At 42.1% G+C, this 23,671-nt stretch overlaps 2 protein-coding genes across 2 annotated transcripts in view; one reads left to right on the plus strand and one right to left on the minus strand.

Moving 5' to 3' along the window:
- Positions 1 to 18,024, minus strand: part of UROC1 (urocanate hydratase 1) — a 44,396-nt gene extending 26,372 nt beyond the window's left edge. Inside the window, exons 1-8 of the mRNA XM_049826560.1 lie at positions 17,743 to 18,024; positions 10,857 to 10,987; positions 8,026 to 8,119; positions 6,886 to 6,945; positions 3,616 to 3,744; positions 2,879 to 2,940; positions 1,817 to 1,883; positions 1,114 to 1,257 (exon numbers count right to left, since the gene is read on the minus strand). Of these exons, the coding sequence (XP_049682517.1) occupies positions 1,114 to 1,257; positions 1,817 to 1,883; positions 2,879 to 2,940; positions 3,616 to 3,744; positions 6,886 to 6,945; positions 8,026 to 8,119; positions 10,857 to 10,987; positions 17,743 to 17,868 (813 nt within the window). The 5' untranslated portion in view covers positions 17,869 to 18,024. The remainder of the gene's footprint in view (positions 1 to 1,113; positions 1,258 to 1,816; positions 1,884 to 2,878; positions 2,941 to 3,615; positions 3,745 to 6,885; positions 6,946 to 8,025; positions 8,120 to 10,856; positions 10,988 to 17,742) is intronic.
- Positions 18,025 to 20,721: 2,697 nt separating this feature from the next.
- LOC126049702 (netrin-4-like) overlaps positions 20,722 to 23,671 on the plus strand; it is a 55,025-nt gene continuing 52,075 nt past the window's right edge. Inside the window, exon 1 of the mRNA XM_049826533.1 lies at positions 20,722 to 21,620. Coding sequence (XP_049682490.1) covers positions 21,554 to 21,620 — 67 coding nt within the window. The 5' untranslated portion in view covers positions 20,722 to 21,553. The remainder of the gene's footprint in view (positions 21,621 to 23,671) is intronic.

Genomic DNA, 23,671 nt, shown 5'->3' on the forward strand with positions numbered 1-23,671 from the left:
TGTTAAAAATTGTTGCAGTGTTTCTGTAGTCCATCCTTCCATCTGAGTTGTTAGAACAGAACCCTGTGATAAGCATAACAGCTGAAAAATGCAGGTGTTAGGAGAACCTAATGTTACTTTTTCATACCAAAATGTATTTCACTCAAAACTTACAGGCATCTGTACTTACCAAAATTATGATGTTGGTGTTCTGCATTATATATGATACTTAAGCATATCTGTGGATCCAGTGGATCCTATCATACACTATTCTGATTGCTTGGACATTAGCTGTCTTTGAATCACAGATCATTATTAGATTCTCTTTGTTTATGGGAGGAAATAGTTGGGCTATTTTAATGTATTTGGAACAGAGAAACATTACATCAGGAAGAAAGACTCTACAAAGAATATATCCTGTGGCTGATCTTCAGGGAACAGGGAAAATGGTACTACAGAACTTCTCCCCCACCAGCATTTTCCCTTAGCAGAACTTATCTTCATTGTCTACAAACTGGGATTCTCATAATTGCTTGTAATTAGCCCCACCATCTTCATATTGAAGACAACTGTAAAGCTGCCAATTTTAAAAATCCCATTGTCTTCAAAGAATCACAACACCAAATAACTTTGTTAGTCCCAACCTTGATGAGTGAATCATACCAACATTTTTAACGGGTACTTTCTATTGCACCTGATAAGGGTGCCAGAAGAACTAAAGATTAATTGTAACATAACTAACACCTTTTTGACATAGCCTTTTTTGGCATAAGAGAGTGCAGTTCCCATGGGAATTGCCTGTGGAAGTTACACCCTTTCACACATGAAATGAGGGTAGCTCAAGCACTGAGAATGGTTAATCTGACAGCATCATTCTGCATTATTTGTGAAGCAATCATAAGAAGTTACAGTCCATATCTTTACAGTTCGATCCAGTGAGTGAACAAATAAGAGAGTGGAATAGCAGTGAAAAATGCTCAGCAACGAAAAGGACAGACAGATCTTAGAAAAGAGTATCTTTTTCTGAGTTTTACTTGTCAGGGTTACTTGAGGAACGTGTCAGATGAGGAGAATGAGGGTTCTGATTCAGCACATGAAGGAGAGAAGACAGAATGAAAGAAGCATTGCTCTCACCTCTGCAATGATCCCCACACACCCAGCAATGACTGCAGCCTTTGCTTGAGCCCCACTCATCCCTCCAAGACCAGAAGTAACAAACACCTTTCCAGAGAGGTCTTCTGCCTTCAAGTAGCGACGGCCTGCATTGAGCACTGTGAGCTGCACACAAAACAATATAGCAATCATCAGGAGCTCTTTTTCTCAGAGTCTCTGAAATTTAAAGATCTCCTGTCCCTTCTGCAAACAGAATTGAAACTCAGGGGTCATTGGGACCCTGAAACTGTTTTAATCTTTTAAGAAGGAAACAAGTTACAAAGTGATGTTTTGAAACCATCTGTCCTGATTACGTTTATTTCTCTCACCATGAAGTAGAATAGAATAATCAGGATGGCTGCAAAAGACAGCTAAGGAAAACAGCTGTAAGAAAATGTTTTTATCATCCAACACATTTGGTCAATTCATACTTCACTTATTGTAGCTAGATGTGAGCTCAGACTAAGACCTTGATTGCAGATTCCTTCAGGTCTGTGTCCTGGATAAGATGCCAGGGACTATCTGAGTGGAAGGACACTAATTTTTTAAGGACCAGGCAATGAGAATTTCTTTGGTAGCCAGAACATCCTTTCACAGCAATCCAATACACTTCAGTCACCAGCCGCTGTGAGAGACACCCTCCTCCAAAAGGTATTGCCAAATAGACCTTTCCCCAGTTTCTTACCACAGTCCCATGGACTATTCCCTGAGGCCCAATGTAGCAGTAGCTTCCTGCAGTCATCTGACCATACCTAGCAAGAGCAATTAACACAATGATACCACAGGTTACTCAGCCTGGAATGAATTCTGTACATGTCTACATACGTTTCCAGTATAACAAAAAGATCTCCGTGCTTCAATTTGTTAAGATCTGCTATTATCAAATTCACAACTTAATTTTGAGTTTCTTCATTAGCAATGCACCAACATGTTTCCAGAGGAGCATTTAGATCGTTAAATTGAGTTCAAAAATGCATGGATCAAAAAACTGAGTGTAAACTTGTCTTGGCATTTAGCATAGTGACTAGGACACAAGGACACTCATTTTCACCTTGTCGGTGTCTTTACGCCATTGGTTTTCAGTGGCACTTGTGCTTCAAAGTCACATAGTGGCTTTTGAAGTTGTTAGCCCAAAACGGTTGCCCACATTCCTATGAAATTCCCAGGAGAGTGCCAATGGATATTCTCTATTCATGCCCTTTCATTTCTTCCAGCTTCCTGATCTGTACACACCCAGCTCTCCAGTGGTTTTAATTTATTCTCTCCATGGTACACAACAGAATAATAATACTGTGCTCATCAACAAGATCAGCAGTAAAATAGTAGGTGAAAAATAATAATAATAAAAAAGATAACTTTCTATTTCAAAGCTTTCTCTTAATGTGAAGGAATGTTTCATAAATTGTGTTTTCTGTAGATTGTAAACCAACCACTGCAAAGTGGAACTAGCCAGTGTTATAAGTAGGTTATGATTAAGGCTTCAGGCTGTGATTCAATGAAGTCCCACACGTAAACCTAATACTAATTCCTAGCAGACCTCAATTACATCCTTATATATGCGGCTGAACATAACTCAAACTCCTAAGTAATTCCACTTAAGCGTACATTAATGCTTTGCAGCATCAGGACTTTATGCAGCATGGTTGAAACCCACCTGCATTAGAAATTTTAAACAGCCACTGGTTGATGTCTGAATTACATTTGAGTTAAGTATTTGATATATTTTAATAGTGAGGTATCTTCTTACATTGTTACACCCAAAGCAAACATCTTCTCATATTCATCTCTGGTGGAATAGTTGGGAATAACCTAAGAAAACAATCAAAAGAAAACCCACATAAGCAAATTAGAGATTTAAGCAGATCTTTTTAATAGCCTACATTTCTCTAACTATGGTCACACATATAGAAAAACAGTGGAAAACGGGAGGAGTAATTCAGGTGGTTTATTCCATGCATTCTAGTACAAGAAAAAAAGATGTCTGGGTTTTCTGGCAGTGTGACTGTCATGCAAGTTTTAAGGAAAGCAGTTCTCTAGCCACAAAACTAGCCTGCAGGGAGATAGATATTGAATGGCTCAAAAGATTGGCAATGAACCAGTATGTTCACTTGTCCAGCTTGCCTTCCAAGCAAAGCAGTCCAGATATCTAAACATCTGATTAATAATTATTTGTTTGCCTATTGAGGGCTTTTAAATCTTTCAAACTGAGCCTAGCTGAACTGTTTTGGTCAAGAACATGTACAGCTCAGGCTCAGTCAGAACAGATGTCATCTAATAAGGAGAGGATTGTTCCCTCCATCACTGCAGGTCAGCACACCTGAGGTGAGAGTGACTGTACCGGAATAAATGCTGCAGAATTTGGACCCCAGATTTTCCTGTGTGCTGTTGTAAGTTCAGGTAGTATAAATAATATTTTAATTCAGCAGACACCTGTAAACTAAACAAAAGAGGAAGAAAAAGAAAAAACAAGATGCTAATACCTACCATGCCATTAGTAATGATTAATCGAGGAGCATACTGATGGCTGGGAAAGAGTCCCAGAGGATGTCCACTGTACATTACTAATGTTTGCTCTTCAGTCATCTCTGACAAATAGTGCATTACCAACCAGAACTGAAAGGAAAAGCAAGGAAAGTGAGCAGATCTGTTTCCATCTTACATTTATGTTTTTTGTGAAGCTGTTAAACTTTGAGTATAAAGGCAGCTATAGAGATAATGAGGTGTATTCACATATGGAATAACAGCCAGAGCTCCCAACACATTCTTGCTTTTAATAAAGTCCATTAAGAGAAATCACTCAGCAGGAAACATAAATCACCAACTAGCAAAAGTCTGAATAAGTTCCAGAATAATTTCTCCAGTACAAACCCCAGAAATGCTTCATTTTTAAAGCTGTTCTAATTTTATCTTGAGGCTAACCATTTGAATCTGGCACTTTTCTGGCAATCTTTCCAAAGCCAAACTGCAAGATTTTTCCCTATAAAGGTGATTAAAATACCCATGCATATTGTTGATCCTAACCTGAAATGGGTAATTCAGCATCTTCTAGTGCTTGTCATCTTTTCAACAAATGGATATTACAATGTGAACTTAAAAATTAAATAATTTTTCTTCTCAAAGAAAAAAATTCAGGTTTCATTGGGGACAATGAAAAGAGTCCTTGAGGCACTCAGAGGTATACAAATAAATGCATGTCAATGTCATTTGCATAATTCAATAGTTAACTCTTGATCTATGCCAAAAAGTAGGCTATGGCAATCTAAGCTGCCTATAGATTTGACTCGTATGCATCATTGTCTATCACAAAGCTCATTATATTCCACAGAACTTTTGGTATGTGATAACTAGGCCTGAGAGGAGCTTTCGCATGCAACATTGGAATTCAACAATAGCTTGAAACTAGAGTTTCTGTGGGCATACAGAGACAAAGTTTTGAGAAAAATGGAACTGCTGATCAAAGAGACAGCAGTATCAGTTGTCGTGGGCACTTAAACTCTCTGTGTCTTTGATCTGAATTAAAAATGGTACAGATTTGAAGCCAGTCCCTTCTAACCCAGCTAATTTCCAAGCTGCAATTTAAGTTGAGCTGGAAAGAGTCACTAGAATTACCATCATGCTTTATATTTTTGTTTTTGTTTCATGAAAAATGTTGATCAAATTCTGGTCCTAGGACAGAACAGGTAAGTAGCTCAACTCTCAACTCTTAGCAGGCTGGGAAAAACATTGTATTAGAACTAGAAGGTGTAAGATAGTTAGATCTTTTTGCACTGAAAGGCACAACTAGTAAGGAGGAAGCAAAAACCTTTCTTAGCTTAAAGAACAGTTCTGTTGTCTGCAGGCTTGTAAAGTTAGCTCTGGTCATGGTTCATTCTTTAAAAGTTATTCAGAAGAAAGCACAGGTCTGCATGGATAATAAAAACCAAACTGAACCTTTTCACAAGAAATTTTGCAATGATAGATTTCCAAAAAGCATGTTGTTTTCAAGCCACAAACAGAACAAAATGTTCTGTCATAACTGAATCATTCATGTGATTGCTACTCTAAGTAAAGAAAAACAAAAAGGTTTTGTTTGTTCTGCTGTGAAACAACTGCAGGTCATAGCTCTGGTTTGGATGATAACAAGAGAAAAGGAGAATATTTCTGACTTTGGCAGTGCTTCTACTTCACCTTGCAGCACAGCATCTGCCTAAGGGATGTCAGTCCAATAAAGGCTATTACAGAAACTGCTAGCACTGCTTACATCAGAAATGCTGCAAAACACGTATTGTTAACAGGCATTTGTCAACTGGCATTTACTAATTAATACACAGAATAAAGAAATGGTGTGAACTGCCGTGGTACCTTTCTTTTTAAAGTCAAAACAGTTTTCCCTCGGAAGCTGCCCAAGACTTCTATTTAACTCCCATTTACCAGATTAGGAAACTGAAGCATGAGTTTTCTCTCAGCCACAAACAGAAAATTCACAGTCAAACTGGGAAGAAAACCCAGGTCTCTCGGTTCCATGCTACAGTGAGGAACCCATTCCTCTCCCCTAACTAGGAACTTCATATACATGTTAGTTTTGCTTGGATTTTTTAATAAGCAAGAAGCCAGACTCAGGTAAAGCCACAACATTGTGCATATATGATCCTTTATGACAGAATTTGGCCCCTTAAGTCAGCTTTTGCTTATGTAAGCTACAGAATCAGAAATCAATATCTTCCCAGCCTTCGGGAGTGATGCTACCCTTGAGGTGATGTAGACTTCTACCTATGCTTTATCTGTTCTGCACTGCAAAACTCAACGCCACATGTCCACCTGACCCCAGTCCGTGGCCTTGGGGCATATCAGAGGCTGCAGGGATGATGTGGTTTTGGCATTCACAATAACCACATTTGTGCCTATCCACAGACACTCAGGGAGGTTGTTCATTAAACATTCCTTCTGCCACCACACACCTGCAGAGCATTCAGACCCAGAGCATTTGTGTTTTTTCTTGAGAGAATAAATTAGGCTCATACAAAACACAAGTCTAGTGTATGTTGCTGATGCCAAAGATCTCCTCTCCTAAAAATGTTTTCCACGTGCATTTTGCAGTATTTAGATTAAAGCATGTGTATTTATTGCCAATTTTTGATAGAGAAGAACAGAGATTATACAACCTTAAACATCCCAGCTCCAATTTTAGACAGGCTTTTACCCACCTGCCATTATTCTCAGAAGATCAGGGATAATGTTGCTAGGCCTGACAGTAAAGTGCACTATGATCTGGCCAGCTAACATATAAATATTTACAGCTAATCTGATTTGGTTGGAAAACGACTCAGGATTGCACTTTAATTAAAGCCTTTTTTTTATTCCACTGCTTGTTGTGAAAAACATTGCAAAAGTAGCAGAAACAAGCAAGCAAAAGATACACTTTTTTGTTTCCTAGAATTCATTTTGACTCTAAAATTATCTGTGCAAAATACACAGGCATATACAAATGCATCATAGAAAGACAAAGAACTGGTCTTTACATCATCATACACCGCTTGCTAGGTTTATGGTATTATGTTTAGTGTTTCTACTGGGCTGTCTTTGCTCTCTCTCCTCAATAAAGTTCTCCCCATGTATGCAGTTCATAACTGAGCATTCCTCCATCCAGACAGGATGTTTTGGAGTATTTTGAGACACTGACTGCCAAGAATTATCACAAACTGCCTAAGCAGAATGTGCATGGGGGAGGGTGAAACTGATTTTGGGAAGCAAGTTGCAAAAGCAGCAATGTCTTACCTGCGCCCAGTTGCTGAAGACCTGCCCATTTCCTCCATAAGTGACAAGCTCCTGGGGAAACTGAAAAAGGCAATTTAACAATAATAAGGCAAGCACTTTTCTGAAACATTTCACTGTATCTCCGAGCTATTTTTTTTAATCTCAATAAATCTTTTCTAGAGCTTATTGCATTAACACTCTCTAGACTCTTGAAATCAGAAAATGCCACCATAAAAGTGATAACTTAAGAAAAAAATTAATTTTTCTCTTGCAAAGTGAGGTGTTTGTTATTGTTACAATGGTATTTTGGATGCAGAATGCTACAAAGTGATTACTTGATTGCACTTTCTGTATAAGACAGACATCCCAGTAAACTCCCTAAAAGAGGGACTGAGTAAGCTTATAGTTTGGTTGCCACTGGCATTTATAGCTGGAAGAGTCTATGACCAGCAGGACGTAGTCGCATGGCCTCTCCCCTGCCATTTGCAAACAGATGCACTACACTGGGTAGTGCTGGCAAGGATGGACTTTGATCCTGTAAATCTGTAGTCAATCTGTCCTTGAGGGACGAGCTTTCAAAGATACAGGAAGCATCAGCACTAATTTTTCAACATAAGCAGAAGCAATTGTAGAAGCAATGTACTAAGCGACCAAGTATGTAGTGGGAGCTGGAGTGAGCCTTGTTGGTGTTGCAGGAGGCCTCAGAGGTCTGCGTTAGGACCAGGACCCACCATGCAGAATTAAGAACTGCACACAGCAGGAAACTACAGAACTGAATACAAAAGACCCCAGACCCCAGGAATCAAAACGTAACCACAAGTACAGAATCACCTTTAGTCCCTTGCAAGCTTATCCTCACAGAAATGGACATTCTAGCACATCACCCCATAAGCAGGCTGCCTTGGCACTACTGAAGTTGGCCTGCTTAGCAAACGCACACTGCAGCCAGCAATACATGTACCTTGGGGCACAGAACCAGCAAAAGGCCTATGAACAACTAAAATCCTATTCAATCCATGGAAGGAGGATCATCTGCACAAGGATTAATTTTACCTCTATGCCTAAATTGTACAGTTTTTATGTGAGAGCACGTACAGCAAGTAACTTGCAGGTTTGCTGCTGCCCTATGAAACAAGCTTCCTTACTTTCACTGTACCTTACCTGAGCCACTGAGGGATCCAGATTATTCATGATCATCAACATAATGGCAGCAGCTGATTTGGTCTTGCAAGGGTATTCTCCTATGGGGTATGCTCTGAAACGGTAGTCACAAAAATTTCGGAGGGACGCTTTGACTCAAAGGCAACCACAGCAATATACCCCACAGAAATATCGCTGCCTGCCAACGTATTTGTTTAAGTTGCAAGCCTCTATTCATGAGGGAAGGGGAAAAAAAAAAAAAAAAGGAGAAGGTGCAGATTGGAAATGACATATGTACCTTAAGAGGCAAATCAGGTCTTAACTGTTATCAGAACCAAGCAAATTAAAAAAATTGTTATTCAGCTTATCATTTGCTGAATCAGTTAATCACAATTGGTTACAACTATAGTGGCCAAGAGCTCTCATTGCTTTTTAACTGGATTATTTTGGGGATGCTGGAACTGGCCTCTGCAACGCAGTTGCCAGGCCAAGCAGCTAAGCCCTGCAATGCCAAGGAAAACAGCATCAGTGGAAGTTGCCTTCAGGCTCATCAGCCCTTGCTATCTAAGATCCTATCTAAGAAAAAACACCCAGCTTGAATTTCAGTCCCAAAGAAGCTCTCAAAACCTGAACTAGTTAGGAGAAATATGGGCCTTTTCACTGAATAAGATGCATTTCATTCAGAAAGTTAAGGTGAGGTATGGGAAACCCTCACAAAGGTATTCTGCGTCAGGTTTCCTAAGACTGATGAGCTTCAATGTCAACTACTGCGATCATCTCACCGTTATCTTCTCCACCATCTGTTTGTTATATCAAATTGCTCTAAAACTTCTAGTCCTAGATTTATACTGTAGCTCTTCAGGGCAGGGACAGTTCCTTTGCTCTGTTTGCACAGGTCTTAGTACAGTTGTGCCGAGGCCTCTAAGGTATGATTCCAAAAGGAAGTATAACCATTGATTAAGAGTTTTGCTCTTTCCCTTTCTGTGAGCAGCACCACCATTGCAGATGCTGGAAATTCCTAAAGGTAGATAGGATCATTTGACATGGTTTCTAAACAATCTTCCTTTTATTGGACCACAGATCTTCAATGGCTAGACACTTGCTTAGTACAGGGAAGACAGTTACACTGAAAAGGTTAGGCTAAAGAGTGCCAACTACAAAAAAAAATAAAAAATTGGACATCCGCTGACCAGCTCATGAGCCAAGATCTGGAATGTATATTCCACAGATTTAGCAAATGGGCTCCTCCCATGATCATATGCACTTTATCCTATCTTTTTACATCAGGATACTAAAACAAATGCCTTGTAGTCATTGCCAAACCAGGAGGAAAAGCATTTCAGGTTTTCCACAATACTTTTTTTATTAGTGTTTTCTGCTTTTCTAAGTCTGATGTGGTAAAATAACAGGATTTCTGTGGAATGATAACAATTCATCAAGAGGAGATATTTCTGCATAATATTGCTCAGAACATAAGAACCCCAAAGTTCAGATATCAGCTGAGTGTGCTGGTATGGGAACATGGCTGTTAAATGGAACAGAACCAAGTTGGAGTGTGCTCCTTGGGACACACAGAACAAAAATCAAATATGACCAGACTACAGAGAACAAAAGGCATTTTCTTAATCTGAGACTGTAAGAATCTATTAGAGTTATCAGCGAAATGGCCACAAAGAAAAAAATATCTGAAGCTATCAAAGAGTCACTGATGCCAGTGATGGAAACGAGCTGGTGGACTGTCTCATCCAAGCCTACTTGGAAGGTGCCCTCATCTGTAGTTCAGGACTAGTGTCCTCTGAAGTCCAGCTCTGTAATATCTTTCAGACAGTCTTCCAGCTGTCCTCCCCTTAGCTGAATTCTGCAAGAGCTGACCCCAGACTAGTAGGGACAGCACAGAAAGATGGATGTCTGTGGAAATCAGAGTGCTTTCTAGTAGCTTGCTTTATTCAGATTTCTGTGTAGACATTAACCAGAGCCCTGCTGGATGCAAAAAGGAATCAATCAGTCTAAAAAAAGCAGCTAGCCCCTGGCAGCCCTCTCTAAAACTGTTCTGCTTCACAAACATTAGCCCCATCAGCCCTAGAATGAAGTGATGCTCCAAGATCAACAGGCACAGCATATTACAAACCAGGGTCAGATACAGGTTCCAATGATGGAAAAATGTACTGTCTTTCTTTTAAGCCCAGAAAGCCTTCTCTGGGGGACTGGGAGACAACCAGCCCCTCACAGCAGGTCTCAAGCCATCCACTCATCTGATCTTACCTCTTGGTTCAGTTGAGACTTGACTTGCAGCAGCTCAGGACTATTGCAAGTTTTCTGTCCAGGTTGCAATCAGAGGTCTCTGAGTAATAACTGGCCTCTAGAAACTGAGACTTGCCATGGGGCAGAGCATTTGGGATCTCTGTGTACGGTAAAGCTGGCATTACCAAGCACACAACCTTGCACAATCCTTTCCCTGCACTGAGTGGTGCTGAGCCTTCCAGCAGCAACACTGTCCTGGTCCTGCCACAGCCTATCCAGAAGGGTGCACACAGTCTCCCTACTAGTCCTATGGGACTCTGATGAGGACGGAGAACAGAATGAAAGCTGGAGGATGAAGGATCACTGTTACACAGCTTTACAGAAGAGCATCCCAAAACATGCAGTATGCCCCACTGAAAACGAAACCACTGCTACCTAACAATACACGGAACATCCAATTTATTCAGATGATGCACGTCATTAATATGTTATGTGACTTCTACAAGAGGTAAATTAGGACACAGCAACACCACTATTTAAAGGTCAGTCCCACTGGCGAAAGCTGGTAAGCAAATGGTAGCCAAATACAACGTGAACCATCCAGTCCTTACCTCATCTCAATATCTGGAAAGAATCGGTACATATAGATATGGCCGTACAGCCTGAGTTCTTCAGCAAATTCCAGTGCCAGCTTCTTTTGTATTTCAGGTGGGAAATAACGCAAGGCATTGCGCAAAGCCAGCTGCCAAAAAAACCCAAGAGACAAAAATCGAGGTAAAAGAGAAATGGAGGTAGGTGGGTGGCCCTGAACTTTAATCAGACTCAGCTAGAAGCCTGCCTAAGCTATCACAAGGATGATATAATTTAGAAGGCCAAGCTCACACCAGGAGAGCTCCATTCCTTCTTTCCTACTGAAGTGTTTCTACCTGCATCTTTCCTTGTAGATTCAATTGCTGTACACATATAACCTTCCCCTTCCCATCCCCCCCAAATCTGCATGGAGAGACTTTGGAGGTTTGTTAAGTAGCGCTCAATCCTATCAATGAGAGACATGGACAAATTCCCTCTCACAATGCTAGGGGGCACTGAACTACCAAGGAAAACATTGTTCAGAAATCCTTAGACTGAGACCCTGAACTCCTAGAGACACTGAAGACCCTTCTGTACTTTCCATTAAAAAAAAAAAAAAAAAAAGGATCTTAGTCCTGAGTTATGTGACATACTCCCAGATGAAGATGTTCTTGGGCTAAGTTTTGTTAAAGATTCATTACACTTAGCATCCTAATGTATTGCAGAGGGTGGTGGTTTACATTATTTTATTGATGCTACATGTATCACTTCCAAATTAGCTGAAGTGATTACTAGGCACTGAATTAAATTCTGCAAATGATACTTATGTGGCTTATACTCCCTATTGCCTTCAAAGACGTTACCCATGGTTTTCAAAGTACACTATGTCCTTTTGGATGAAAGAAACCATAAATAAATCACTATCTTTAGTAACAGTCTCTTAAGTCATGTCTCTGTATTCCACATTCCATTTCATTAAAACCATAATGAGAATAAAGATTTTGTAATCTTTAAAAAGCCAATTTCATACAAAGATGTTAAAAGATCTTGTAAGTTCCCTGACAAGTGGTGAAGCTATCCAAATTACTTTTAGTTGAAGAGATTCACAAGTCATATGGAATTTCACATCTTCATTAGGCTGATTTTTAATGGCTGTGGAAAGGATAGAAAGGGATCAAGCTTGCTTCCAAACCTGAAAACAGCCTACAAAACAACCAGGAAAGCCCAGTTTTGGAGAGGGATGAGTATAGCAAGGATACCCCACGTTTGTGATGTCTGCCATTGGCACTTCAAAGGCATATGGAAGCGACTATTTTCTGGAGGAATTGAAGGGGTGGGCTGTAGTACAGGTATCTAGAACAAAGGCATCTAGAACCATCCAGTCTAGGTATCATCACTATCCACCCTGGTAAAAAGTCCTGAAGATCTCCATAAAGCCCTCAGCTCAGTAACAAACCTCATTCAACATGACTATGGTCTGACTCTTACAGCTAGAGCTCTCCAGTCCCTTCGTTTGAGTATGTTGGTCTCTCATACCTTAGAGCACGCTGAAAGCACTGATCTCTAAATCTAAAAATGCCCATACTAAGAGAGGTTTTTGTTGGCATACTTGCTACTGAACAGGCATATGGCTCAGACCTTTCAGAACCATGAAGCTATACTGAGTTATACCAGCTGAGGATCAGACCAGTAAACCCTACAAATTTGCCATTCCACACAGAGAATGACAAGGGGGAAAACCTATTTACCAGATGAGAAAATGAAAATCCCATCTTCAAATACCACCTTATTCTTCTCCAGTTAGATAAACAGTCATTTTTCAAGGGCACATTTATTAATGAACACAAAAATCCCAGCTATATACACACCATGACCAAATATGTGGGGATTTTCAAAGTCAATCTCAGAGGCAAACAGCCATCACAGTGGGTTCTAGATCTGAGAAATTTCTAAAGAATAAAATCACCTACATCCCTTACAACAACAAAATCAAGAGGAAAACATTGCCACATTTGGCTTTCAGCTGCCTATGAGAACTACAGAGAACTATCAGGATGAGTGTTTTGCTTCCAATCTGGCAAGGATCACCCAGTCTTTGAGCAATATATTATTTGTATTATAATGAAACTGATGGGAAAATATTTTTCCTTGCCCTAAAAATACAAGCAAGCAAAATCTGTTTGGATTTTCATAAAAAATTTGCTTACACTGAGCCTCTATCCTAATAATGTTACACAGTAGCAGAGCCTGAATTTTGATGATGCAAACATTAATGAAACATGAACTTGGATGTTACATGAAGGGTGGGAAGGGCGCCTTGGTTGCACAGACAATAGAGATCTTATAAAAGAGGACTAAGACTGTGGCTTGTTTAGCTTAACTGAACAAAGGTGACATTTGATTGCTGTCTCATTGCAGGATAAATGTCAAAGCAGGAAGGAGCTTCAGGAAAATGCTGGAAAAGGAATAAATAGCTGTGAATTAGCCATAAAAATGTAGTCTTGAAATTAGAACAATTTAAATATAAGAGATTCTGAAACAGTCTGTCAATAAGAGAGCTGGGGCACTTAAAATTGCTTAGATGGAACCTGACTGCTTTATGAAAAGGCAATTGACATGTGCATCAGGAAGAATTTTGCATATTCATTATTGAGTCATAAACTGAATAACCTGAGAAAGGCACATAAGGAGAAAATTCAAATAGGCTGATCATCATGCTTTTGTGAAAAGGCAATACAAGGTCATTACTCCTTACATTTCATTAAAGCACCACATAAAACATTGTTCTAACCTTTAAGTAGGATTGATTTACCTATAGCTGACACATTGCATTCTGAATATTAGACATTATGCTTTTGATATTTAGGTGTTCTTCCTGTTCATAACTTCCACTGACAGAAGCTTAAGCTGCACGTGCTTAGCACCTCTGAAAAACCAGGTCCAGAGTTCATTGGTGTCTTAAAATAATCAATTGCACTTATATTCCTGAGCCTGAGAGGTTGGTTAAAAAAAAAAAAACTTGCTCTGAATTTGCTGAGTTACTGATTCAGTTCAGCTCAGTGCAATGAAATCATCAGATGCAAAGTCTTCCTCTTAGATCTGCCAGCTGGATCTAATATTTGATTCTTGTGTTTAAGCTCTAGTCACTATTAGGGTGTCTTTTTTTGTATTCACTGGCATTTATATCCGGTATATCCTGCTGCTATTTAATCAAGATTCAGACCTCTCACTGTCAACAATATGTAGTCAAAGGAAGCCATGGAATCCTGCTCCAATCAATCAACTGTAAATATCTTGGTTGGGGGATTCTCTTGAGAAATCAAGTATACCAGCCTCTTTGTTAATTGGTGTTTGTTGAAGAGCTAGTGTCTCTTCAGAAGGAATGTTATTCACAAGATCATCAAGACTTCTAATTTAAGAATCTTGAGACACTCAGACACTAAGGTTTGGAGTCTCCCTGTTTACTGATGGAAATAGAAGCATGAGGAGAGGAAGTGACTAGCTTAATTCTACAACAGTTTTGTTCTTAGTTCTGCCTTTTTTCCAGTGGAGCTGTTGCTTGCCTCCCACTTGTCATCCTCTGCCTGATGATATCCAGAATCTTGGGTGGCACTATTCTCTAAACAGCCACTGTAAAAGCAAGATTATTGTTTCATGTATTATTCTTCCTGATAGGTCCCAGTTTAGATCAGCTCAGCTGGGAAGTAAATATGGCAATTTCTGTCCGGCCATTGCTATAAACGCCCCGCGGGCTGTCAAAGTTTAACCAAGTTCTTTATCATCCAGATGTTCCAAAACAGGAGCCAACAAGTTCACCTTCCCAATCCACACAAACTTTTAAAAGCAGCCTCATTTCTAGATGTGCAAAGCAATTATTTAGGTCAAATGTTCTGCTGCTTCTCTAGAAAGCTAAACAAGAACTTGAGGTGCTATGTGACTCACAGGCTCTGGTTTTTGGCTCTTTGTACTAGGATGTCATGAAGCAGCAAGGCACAGCTGCTCCCTAAGGGTTGGGGAGCCAAGCAGAATAACACAGCCAGCAGGACAGGCACCTCACCAGCCAGGGTCCAGCCTCATAAATACCTGAAGAAGGCGAGCAGGGTGGCCCAGTGAGGGCAGCCAGGTTACACCAGAAGTCCAGGTCATTGGGCAAGACCATGGTGACATGCAGGTCTGGGGCCAGGCTAGGAGTGCAAGTCAAGATCAGCTCTGGTGATGGTTACACAGAGAGATAGGACCCAGAGATCACCAAGAAGGTTCATAGCGGCAAGTCAACCCAAGGGTTGGAGATCAGATCTCTGAAGTCAACAGCCAGGCACAGGGACACCCTGTGATAGAACTAGAGACAGACACACCTCCAACATAACAGAGAGTGAAGTCCCAGGCCTGAGCTTAAATGGAGCCCCTAAGCCTATGGGCAGAGGACGTGGGTGGAGATCTCAGGTGAGGCTCGTCAAGGTCATCAAAGCCCCTTACTGACTTCAGGGCCCTATGACTGCAACACAAACGATACTGCAGTTAGGTAATAGATGATCATGCTGGAATAGCAGGAAGACTGTAACATGGCTTGGGTCTAGGATACATAAGAGAACGGTGGCATGGATCAAGACGTACTATTTTTTTGTGATTCTGAGCAACACGGAGAAGTGCACATTCTTCCCAAGTTGCTCCAGCTTTACTGGAATGTCAGTGAGTATTGAGCATGCAACATCCTTGTTCTGCAACCACCACACATAAGATTTTAGGGGTAGTTTCTTTGTAGCATATTTACATTAAGATACAGATGCTGAGAAACAGAAAGCTGGGATTTCCTGAGCTGTGGAGGGAAAGAGAGAGGATGTGGCTGTTTCAGGCCTCAAGCAAAGAATGTCAAAGGAAGAGAACTCAGGAAACATATAAACAGAGTCAGTTCTGAGAAATGGCTTGATTTATCCAAGAAGATTAAAGTTGGTATGATAGGAAGAATTATATACCTCTTCAGCAAGCCCCAAAAGACACAGAACTTTATAAATCTTACTTAGAGGATTTCTATTATAACCACAAAAGGAGGCCCAAGAAAATAAAATATTGGCAGTGCTAAGGTTTATTATTGTAGAAAGGGCTAAAACTGGAATGAAGGCATATGAAGAGAAGGACAAATCCTGAGGAAATCAGCAGAGCATTATTAACTTCACTTCTGTCAAAGCTCCCCCTGAGTACTTCAATTAGAAAATGAACACAGTGTCATACATAAAGACAAGCCTCGCAATATGCTCAGCATTACACCCTGTCAACAAAATCTGGAAGCCTGTCTTGAGACTTAAAAACCAACTTGTAGACAGACAACCTTTCTGTCTACATGCTTTTCTAGGCACGGAACACCTCTTAAAAAAAAAAAATTTGACCTTTCAGATATAAAATAAATACCAGCTGAGCCTCTAACTCTGTTAAAAGTTTAAGGCAGAGGATTAAGAGTAAAATGAATCAGAAATGAAGTTTTTAAATCTTTAACAGTCTAATAAAAAACCCAACTAGTGTGACCTCTTATCACATGTGGTAGGTAAGGAGAGATGAGGGTAGAATGTTAGAAAATAGACTGGAGCCAGAAAATCAGTCTACTGCCATCTCCCTGCAACATTTAAAGGAGTCAGGAAACTACTCCAATTTCTATATAGGGAGTGAGGACTTTGTCATTACCTTTCTCTCCCCAGGTAAACAGTAAAGTTTGGCATCCTTTTGAGAGATACCATCTCCTCTCCTGCAGCGTAGACTCCATGCTATAGCAGACTTCTCCTGGGGGAAAGTGACTTAGCAAAAGCAAGGAATAAAATGGGCATGATTGGCAATGTTCTGACACGCAGTGAAGCTCGCTCCCTTTATCTTCACAGCCGTCACCGCATACCACAGTCCCCTTCTGCACACTTAGTAGCCACACTTCCACGTGTCTGAGCTGTCCCAGGCACAGACAGGATGCCTCAGCCATGAATGCTCCTGACATTGAAGTAAATCCTCTTTGGATATTGGACAGCTGTTCCTCTTTCTACCCTTTGACTCCCCTCTCCTCTCCTTGTGGAAGTAGACTTTGAAAGAATTTGGCTGCTGATGCCAGTGAGGAACTCCCACGAAGGCAATGAAGTTGCATGCAACTTGGTAGTGGGGAAGGAACTTCTGTGTTCTGACCAGAATGTCACATTATAAGTGATGTTACATGTGATGAAGCACAGACTTACAAACTAAGGAACCCACCTTACTCTCTCCCACACAAATTCCTAAGGATCTCCACCCATTGACCATTATTTTCTGCTGCTGATTTTTTTCAAATCTCTAACATGAAATAATGCAATGATTACTTCAGTGTGTACATAGACTGTTCAAACAAAAATAGACAGGAAAAGAATTACACAACTAAAGACAAATAATTAACTCAACTCCCTACCAACTTGCCTAAATTCCAAGATGCTTCAGGCTACCGGTTAAAACAAATTATCTCTGGATCTTTTATGCAAATATACAAATGTGTAGCTTGTACAATGATACTGATTCACCACATTTGAATTTTATTGTATTTGAGAGGTTAGCTTTCACTCCCATACATATGCAGGTTTTTTGCAACAGCATTCATGCTGCATAATTTCATCTCCAAGGAAAAATGCTGGATTGACAGCATTGAAGTCTAATGCCTCTTGCTTAGCCATTTAAAGTCACAGAAGCTGTTGTGCAGCACATCTCCTTCATATCAACCTGTTTAACTCTGGGGGAGGAAGAAAGCAAGCAAGCAAAAGAGTTTCCAGTATTTTGTCCCATTACCCACTGAAATTATAACATCAAGGAAATACATTTGCCACAAAGTTAGGTGCACACTCAGAAAAGCACCTGAGGCAATCAAGTCTGCTGCTGCGAGCTGCAATTATCTGAAAGGAAGTGAGGCCCCGTGAAACCCCAGGTTACCTTTTTCTCCTGAGCAGTGAGATTAGGGGTTCTCATGGGTGCATGGGGTATTCCTTTCCTCCGACCTCTGTTTTCAGGCAAAGGGTATAGAGGAAGGCCACGACAGATTTCCTTCAGGCTGGTCATAGCTGCTGAGGAAATACGAGGAGGAAAGACAAGGGAAACTGGAGAGGTACAAGGAATGGGGAACGAAGGGTACAGGTAAGCAAGATGCTAAGCGGTTCAGATACACCACCACTCTGGGGTGATTTCAAAGAGGACAGCCTGTCCTCTGGCTTTTGCAAACAGGCCTGTCAAGCAGAGAGGGCAGGCGACACAGGTGACACACCTCCCCCCTCTGTGCCATGCCATTGGCTCTTCCCTCCTCCCCCAAAATGAATGATTCACAGTTTTGCTGTTTATTCTCTGGGTGCTTTGTCAGCTCGTGCTGTGCTAAGCCACTAGAGCAAACTCAGTCACTTTCCAAATCATCTGATTCCCCTGATGTCCTAGCGAGAGTCATGGTCTGGAGCATGAACCTTGCCTGAGACCTCAAGGATTGTGCATTTACATTTCTATAGTTTAGGAACTAACTAAAAATTATTATTATTCACATCACTGTTCATACACACTGTTCAGCTGAGATGGGCATTCTCTGTTTGGCACCTCTAGGTATGGGCTGTTCCTCAGATCTCATCAATCTGTCTTCTAGACAACAGCGGTTGCCAATAATAACAGCAAAATTTCCCCCTTAGGTGTTATCTCCTCTTAGCTCACAGGCATGAATGGATTTTAGTAGTATTAACCTGGAAATGTACTCATTAGCGCTGGTAGTGGTTTTCTCAAGACAGGCAATAACTGGGAGGAAGAATTAAGGCTTTCAGTTCTAAAGTCACTTTTATACCCTACAGTCATCAACAACTAGAAAGTCTTATGGTACTGCCATCCAGACATCACAAGTAAATGAACATACTTACCTTTGATTTTCCACTCACAGTGCAACATAAACTTTGCTCTCCATTTTGAATTGTTGTTTAAATTATACAGGAGCTTCTTGACCTTTATTACATCCATGGAACTACAACTCGTGACCAGGGAATTTTTCCAAATGCCACAGTTTAAGCCTGGTTAAATTAACTGGGAGAAACATTTCAGGTAGGAATGAGCCCAAAACCTGGGAATAAAAAAATACCTCATTTTCCCACAAAGGCGGCCATCAACAAACGATGACAACAAAGCACAATTATTAAATGACAGCATCTCATTAATGTCACATTGGCTTTAGCTCTAGGACATACTGCACGTCCCCAGCTCCCACAGAAGATGCTTGAGTTGAAAGAACTCAGAATATCCCAGGGGGCCTGAGCGCACAGCAGACTCAAACCCTCTGAAGTATACTAACTGTCATTTATGGCAGGAGAATTTTGTTTTGTAATTTTACAGTATTTTAGCTGTTTTCAAACAAAAGGCAAAGACAAAACGGAGAGGAAAAAGCCACCTTCATATTTTAAAATTTTCTATTGTGTTTTCTTACTAAAAACATTTTAGAAAGGAAGATAAGGGTAAAGTCAGAAAATTCTACCTCAAAACCGAGCTGAGTAACCCTGCCTTACTCAAAGGTTTCCCTGAAGGGAAATAAATCTTTCCTTATTCTTCTTTGTATGACCCACATTCTGCAAATCCCTCTAAGGTCTGATCCTGCGCACACACCGGCACAAGAATAACCTCGTCTACATTTGGGCTCTCGTCAGACCTGCTTCCCTCTGTGACATCAAGCAGAAGTTCATGGAGTTACCCTGCTGTGAAAGCTGAAGAAAGAGAGAATGAAGCTGGGGTGGGAAGTGACTCCCTGAACCAAAATGATTTCGAGGCCCGAGCACTTGCACCCCCTGATCGCTACATGCTGGAGCCTCTCTTGTGTCCCTGGGAGCTTTGTCTGGGAGTCACCTGAGCCAACCCGACTTCAGGGCCATGCCCAGCGTGGCTGGGGCAGGCAGGTGTCCCAGGGCGGACAGCCCAGCTTCTCCGGGAAGTCTCCAGTCCCCTCACTGCCCACCTTGTCCCAGCTCACGTCTGGGATTATGGAAAGGGCCCCCCCTGCTCGTCCCCGTTCGTATGCCGTGTGAGCCGTGCCTAAAGCCGCTCTCCCCACACCCTGGGGGTGCCTGGGGCCGGGCTGTGTCCCCGGGGGGGGCCGGGCTGTGTCCCGGGGGGGGCCGGGCTGTGTCCCCGGGGGGAGCCGGGCTGTGTCCCCGGGGGGGGGGGCCGGGCAGTGCCCCGCTGCGGGGCGGGTGCCGTGTGCCGGGCCGCCTGGCAGAGGGTGCTGCGGGGACAGGAGGCACCGGCCGGGCGGGCTGCGCGGGGACACGCACACGGACGGACACGGACACGCACGGGCACACGAACACGCACGCACCGGCTCCTGGAGGAGAAGATGCGGCTGGAAAACAACGCCTGCATCTGAGCGCGGCTAGGACCAGCCCAGCCGACGAGGAGGTGCGGAACCGACCCATCCTCCTCCACCCCCCCACCCCCCCACCCCCCCGCAAAAAAACCACCCCCAAACCACCCCCAACAAAAAAAAACAACAAAACAAAACAAATCACGTATAAAGAACAGGAAGAAGATCACATGTTATAATAATCCCCTCTGCAGCCAGACAGGACCAGAGAGGAGAACAGTTAGGACCGAGAGATGTGCTAGAGGCTGAAAGGGAGGCAGAGACAAAACTTGAAGACAACTAACCAGCCCTCCGGGCGGGGGGGAGGAACCCCCCAGGCCTAAGCCTTGCTGCAGCAGGAGGGAGAAAGGCTCCTCCAGCCCCCCTCCTCCCCGCTATCCCCCCCTCTCGCCTGGGCGCTGGGCATTGCACCCCCGCCCCGGGAGAGCAGCCCCCTGCCCGAGCCTGCCCTCCTGCCCCTCCCCGTGATCCGCAGCCCCTAAATCGCAGCCCGAAGCTGCGGTCCGGCAGCAGAAGCGGCAAGGGATTTCCCAGGCAGCGGCACCGGCGAGCTGGCGTTGGGTTTGTTTTTGACTCTTAGCCCCCGGCGCTCGCTGCGTGAAGCAAATCCCTCGGAGGTGGGGGAGAAGTGGCTTCCGTGACAGCGGAGGGAGGAGGGAAATACAAGCAAATACACCAAACCAAAATAAAAAGCGAGAAGAGCCAAGAAAGCACTTGCTTCTCATCATCTCTCGGGGAGAAAAGCCAACTCTCTTCTTCTTATGACCCTCTGCCGCAGGGAGCAAAGGGAAAGAAGGTACTGGGGCAGACCTCCTAACAAAGCAGGGTTCACGCTGCCCGCACCCCATCGCTACCCCAGTTAGCAGCAGGCTGCGGGAGGTGCGGGGGGCTAGGGGAGGTTGCCGGGGGAACCCAGGCAAAGGCAGCCCGAAGCCGCACCAAAAGCAAGGAGCAGAAATGAAAGTTTCGAAATAGCATCCGAACAACCGCGAAGGACCGGACCGAACAGGGCTCTCCGCGTCGCATCAGCCCTCGATGGTGCATTCGAGGGGCTGCATCAGGGATGTGAACGTCCCCAGCCCGCTGCATGGAGAGGGGTAAAGGCACAGAAAAGCCTTGTTATTTATTTATTTATTGGAAGCAATGTATGGGTGACACCCAGAAGGCATCCGAGCCCTGGAAAAAAACCACCAAACACCTCCGCACCCAAACGAGAACAAGAAGAATGAGACAGCAGCCTTGACCCCTACACTGAGAGGAAGGTGAGCAGAAAGAAAGAAAGAAAACACAGAAAAGCCATGCAAGCACCAAACCTGTAGATTACTGCAGCTCTTTTTTGCTTCACCGAGGACAGATATTTTACTGACAGCCATGCAGCATAAAGGCATCATGCTGATTGTGTTCTTGGAATATCTTATTTCTGGCCATGGGGAAGCAGGTAAGCAAAATAAATCAATATTGCCATTCTGAAACAATTTGTCCTAAGTTTATCAAGGGGAAAGGAAATAGAAATGAGATCTGTTTGTTAAAAAAATGTATGTCAACATCTTTATTTTAGATTGGCTTTTTACAAAGAATCTGGGTTAGTCAATATATACAAATGCTTCTTATTCCCTGCAATACACAGCTTTATAGCTCAGTCTTCTCCCAAAGACTTATAACAGGATGTACAGTTTCATACATCCTTAAAAGAAAAAAAGTGTATGATTTTTATGAACGAAAGAAAAGTAAGAAAGAAAGAGGTAGATGGATCGAGATATGCTGGGTATTTGTTTTGAGGATGAAACACTGCCTTCCTAGGCAGGACAAGAGTGAAACGACAACATCCTTGGACAGCATCACTGTAGGAATCTGTATATATTCTCTCTTAACTTAATTTTGCATTGTTAAAAGTCAGAGACACTGTTTAGGAATTACTATTTATCCAAGACAGTCCATTGTTAACATGCAGTGGACAAGATTAAAATACCATTAGAGAAAAAATGGATTAGGACAGAAAGAGAAGTTGATTTGTTGTGTGTGTATATGTGGCTGTACAGATAAGCATATATACGAATGATACAGCTGTAATGGTATTTACATAGGGTCCTAAAAATACCTGATTATGACGGAGACAAATTCCTTAAGGGCAAAGAAGCAAAGTATTAGATTTTTTTCTTCCTGCTCTGGTTTAATATATATTTAGGTTTAAAAGGGATGAATTACAAAGATCAGGTTATTTCATTAGAAAAATAAAAATAATTATTGATAAAACAACAATACATCCTTGGTGACTTTTCCTTTGAGATACTGGCTTGGGATCTCTCTTTCTGTACAGGAAAGCATATCAATGGTTTAAATTTCTCCTGTGTGCTCAGAGTATTAGGACAGGAACAACACTCTTCATGCAGTGATTTGAAAGCGATTGAAGTGTTCAGCTACCCTGCAAGCTCCAGTAAAGTCAAAGGCAGATCAGGTGGCTTCAGCTCAGATTATTCCCTAGCTAGAACCCTTTTGATAACGTAGACATCAGATTTCCATAACAGCAAGAGATATTTTCTTAAATACTGAAAACAGCTCATAAATTTACAATCCTGTCATATTATCCAGTGACTCATTTGGGAAAAAGGCTGTCTATCACAACATGACAGGGAATGAGTGGAGGAAGGACATGTACCTTAGTCCTCTTAGTGTCTTACCTTGGGCATTCACTAGTTTCACAGGCTAGGACATTCCCTAAGGATACATATGTTGACACAGAGCACAGAAAGGTTACAGAGATACCTTGTAAAGTTGCTGATACTGTTGCAGAAAGCAGCCTGTTACAAACTAGCCTAAATTTGCTCTGCATCCCATTCACAAAGTCAAAATGAATCTTCAAGGAAATGCAGCCCACACCTGACTGCTTGGAAAGTGAATTTGAGGGGAGGGCGTGTGTTCTGTGTGGAGCTAAACACACTCAGGATAATGGTGTAGGACGCAGTGAATAACAGCAAAATAACTGGAAATTGAAGGTGATGACACTAAGGATTCAATGTCACTTTAAATAAATCTACGCTGCTTGGTCAAAAGGTTGCACAAACCATCAGTGTGTGGAAGCACAAGGGTTACCTGTTCATTTTTAATTCCTTTTTTTTTTTTTTTTCTTCAAGCAATACAAAAATCTTGAATTAACATTGAATCTTTATGGGTCCTGTTACAGGCAGGGTCAGTACCACTCGGACTAAGGTTAGTTCGGACAATGCTTAGCCCATCTGTGTAAATGACTTGGAAGTCTCAGCCTTTTCCTGAGCAAAGAGTTGTACAGGGAAGTGTGTTTTTGACATGCTTTATTACCCTATACAGTAAACTCCCTTATCAGCCCTACTGAGCCCTCCTGGTCAGAAGTGAAACAAATTGATGGGGCAGTTGCGTGGGGAGTACGTGAAATACGATATTTGCAGGGAGGACAATATTTGCCTTCTGTCATCTCTGTGCAGAGGAGATGGTCTGGGTTGTCAAGATCGGCTC

This window comes from Accipiter gentilis, chromosome 23 (assembly GCF_929443795.1).
Source record: "Accipiter gentilis chromosome 23, bAccGen1.1, whole genome shotgun sequence".
Taxonomy (NCBI): Eukaryota; Metazoa; Chordata; class Aves; order Accipitriformes; family Accipitridae; genus Astur; species Astur gentilis.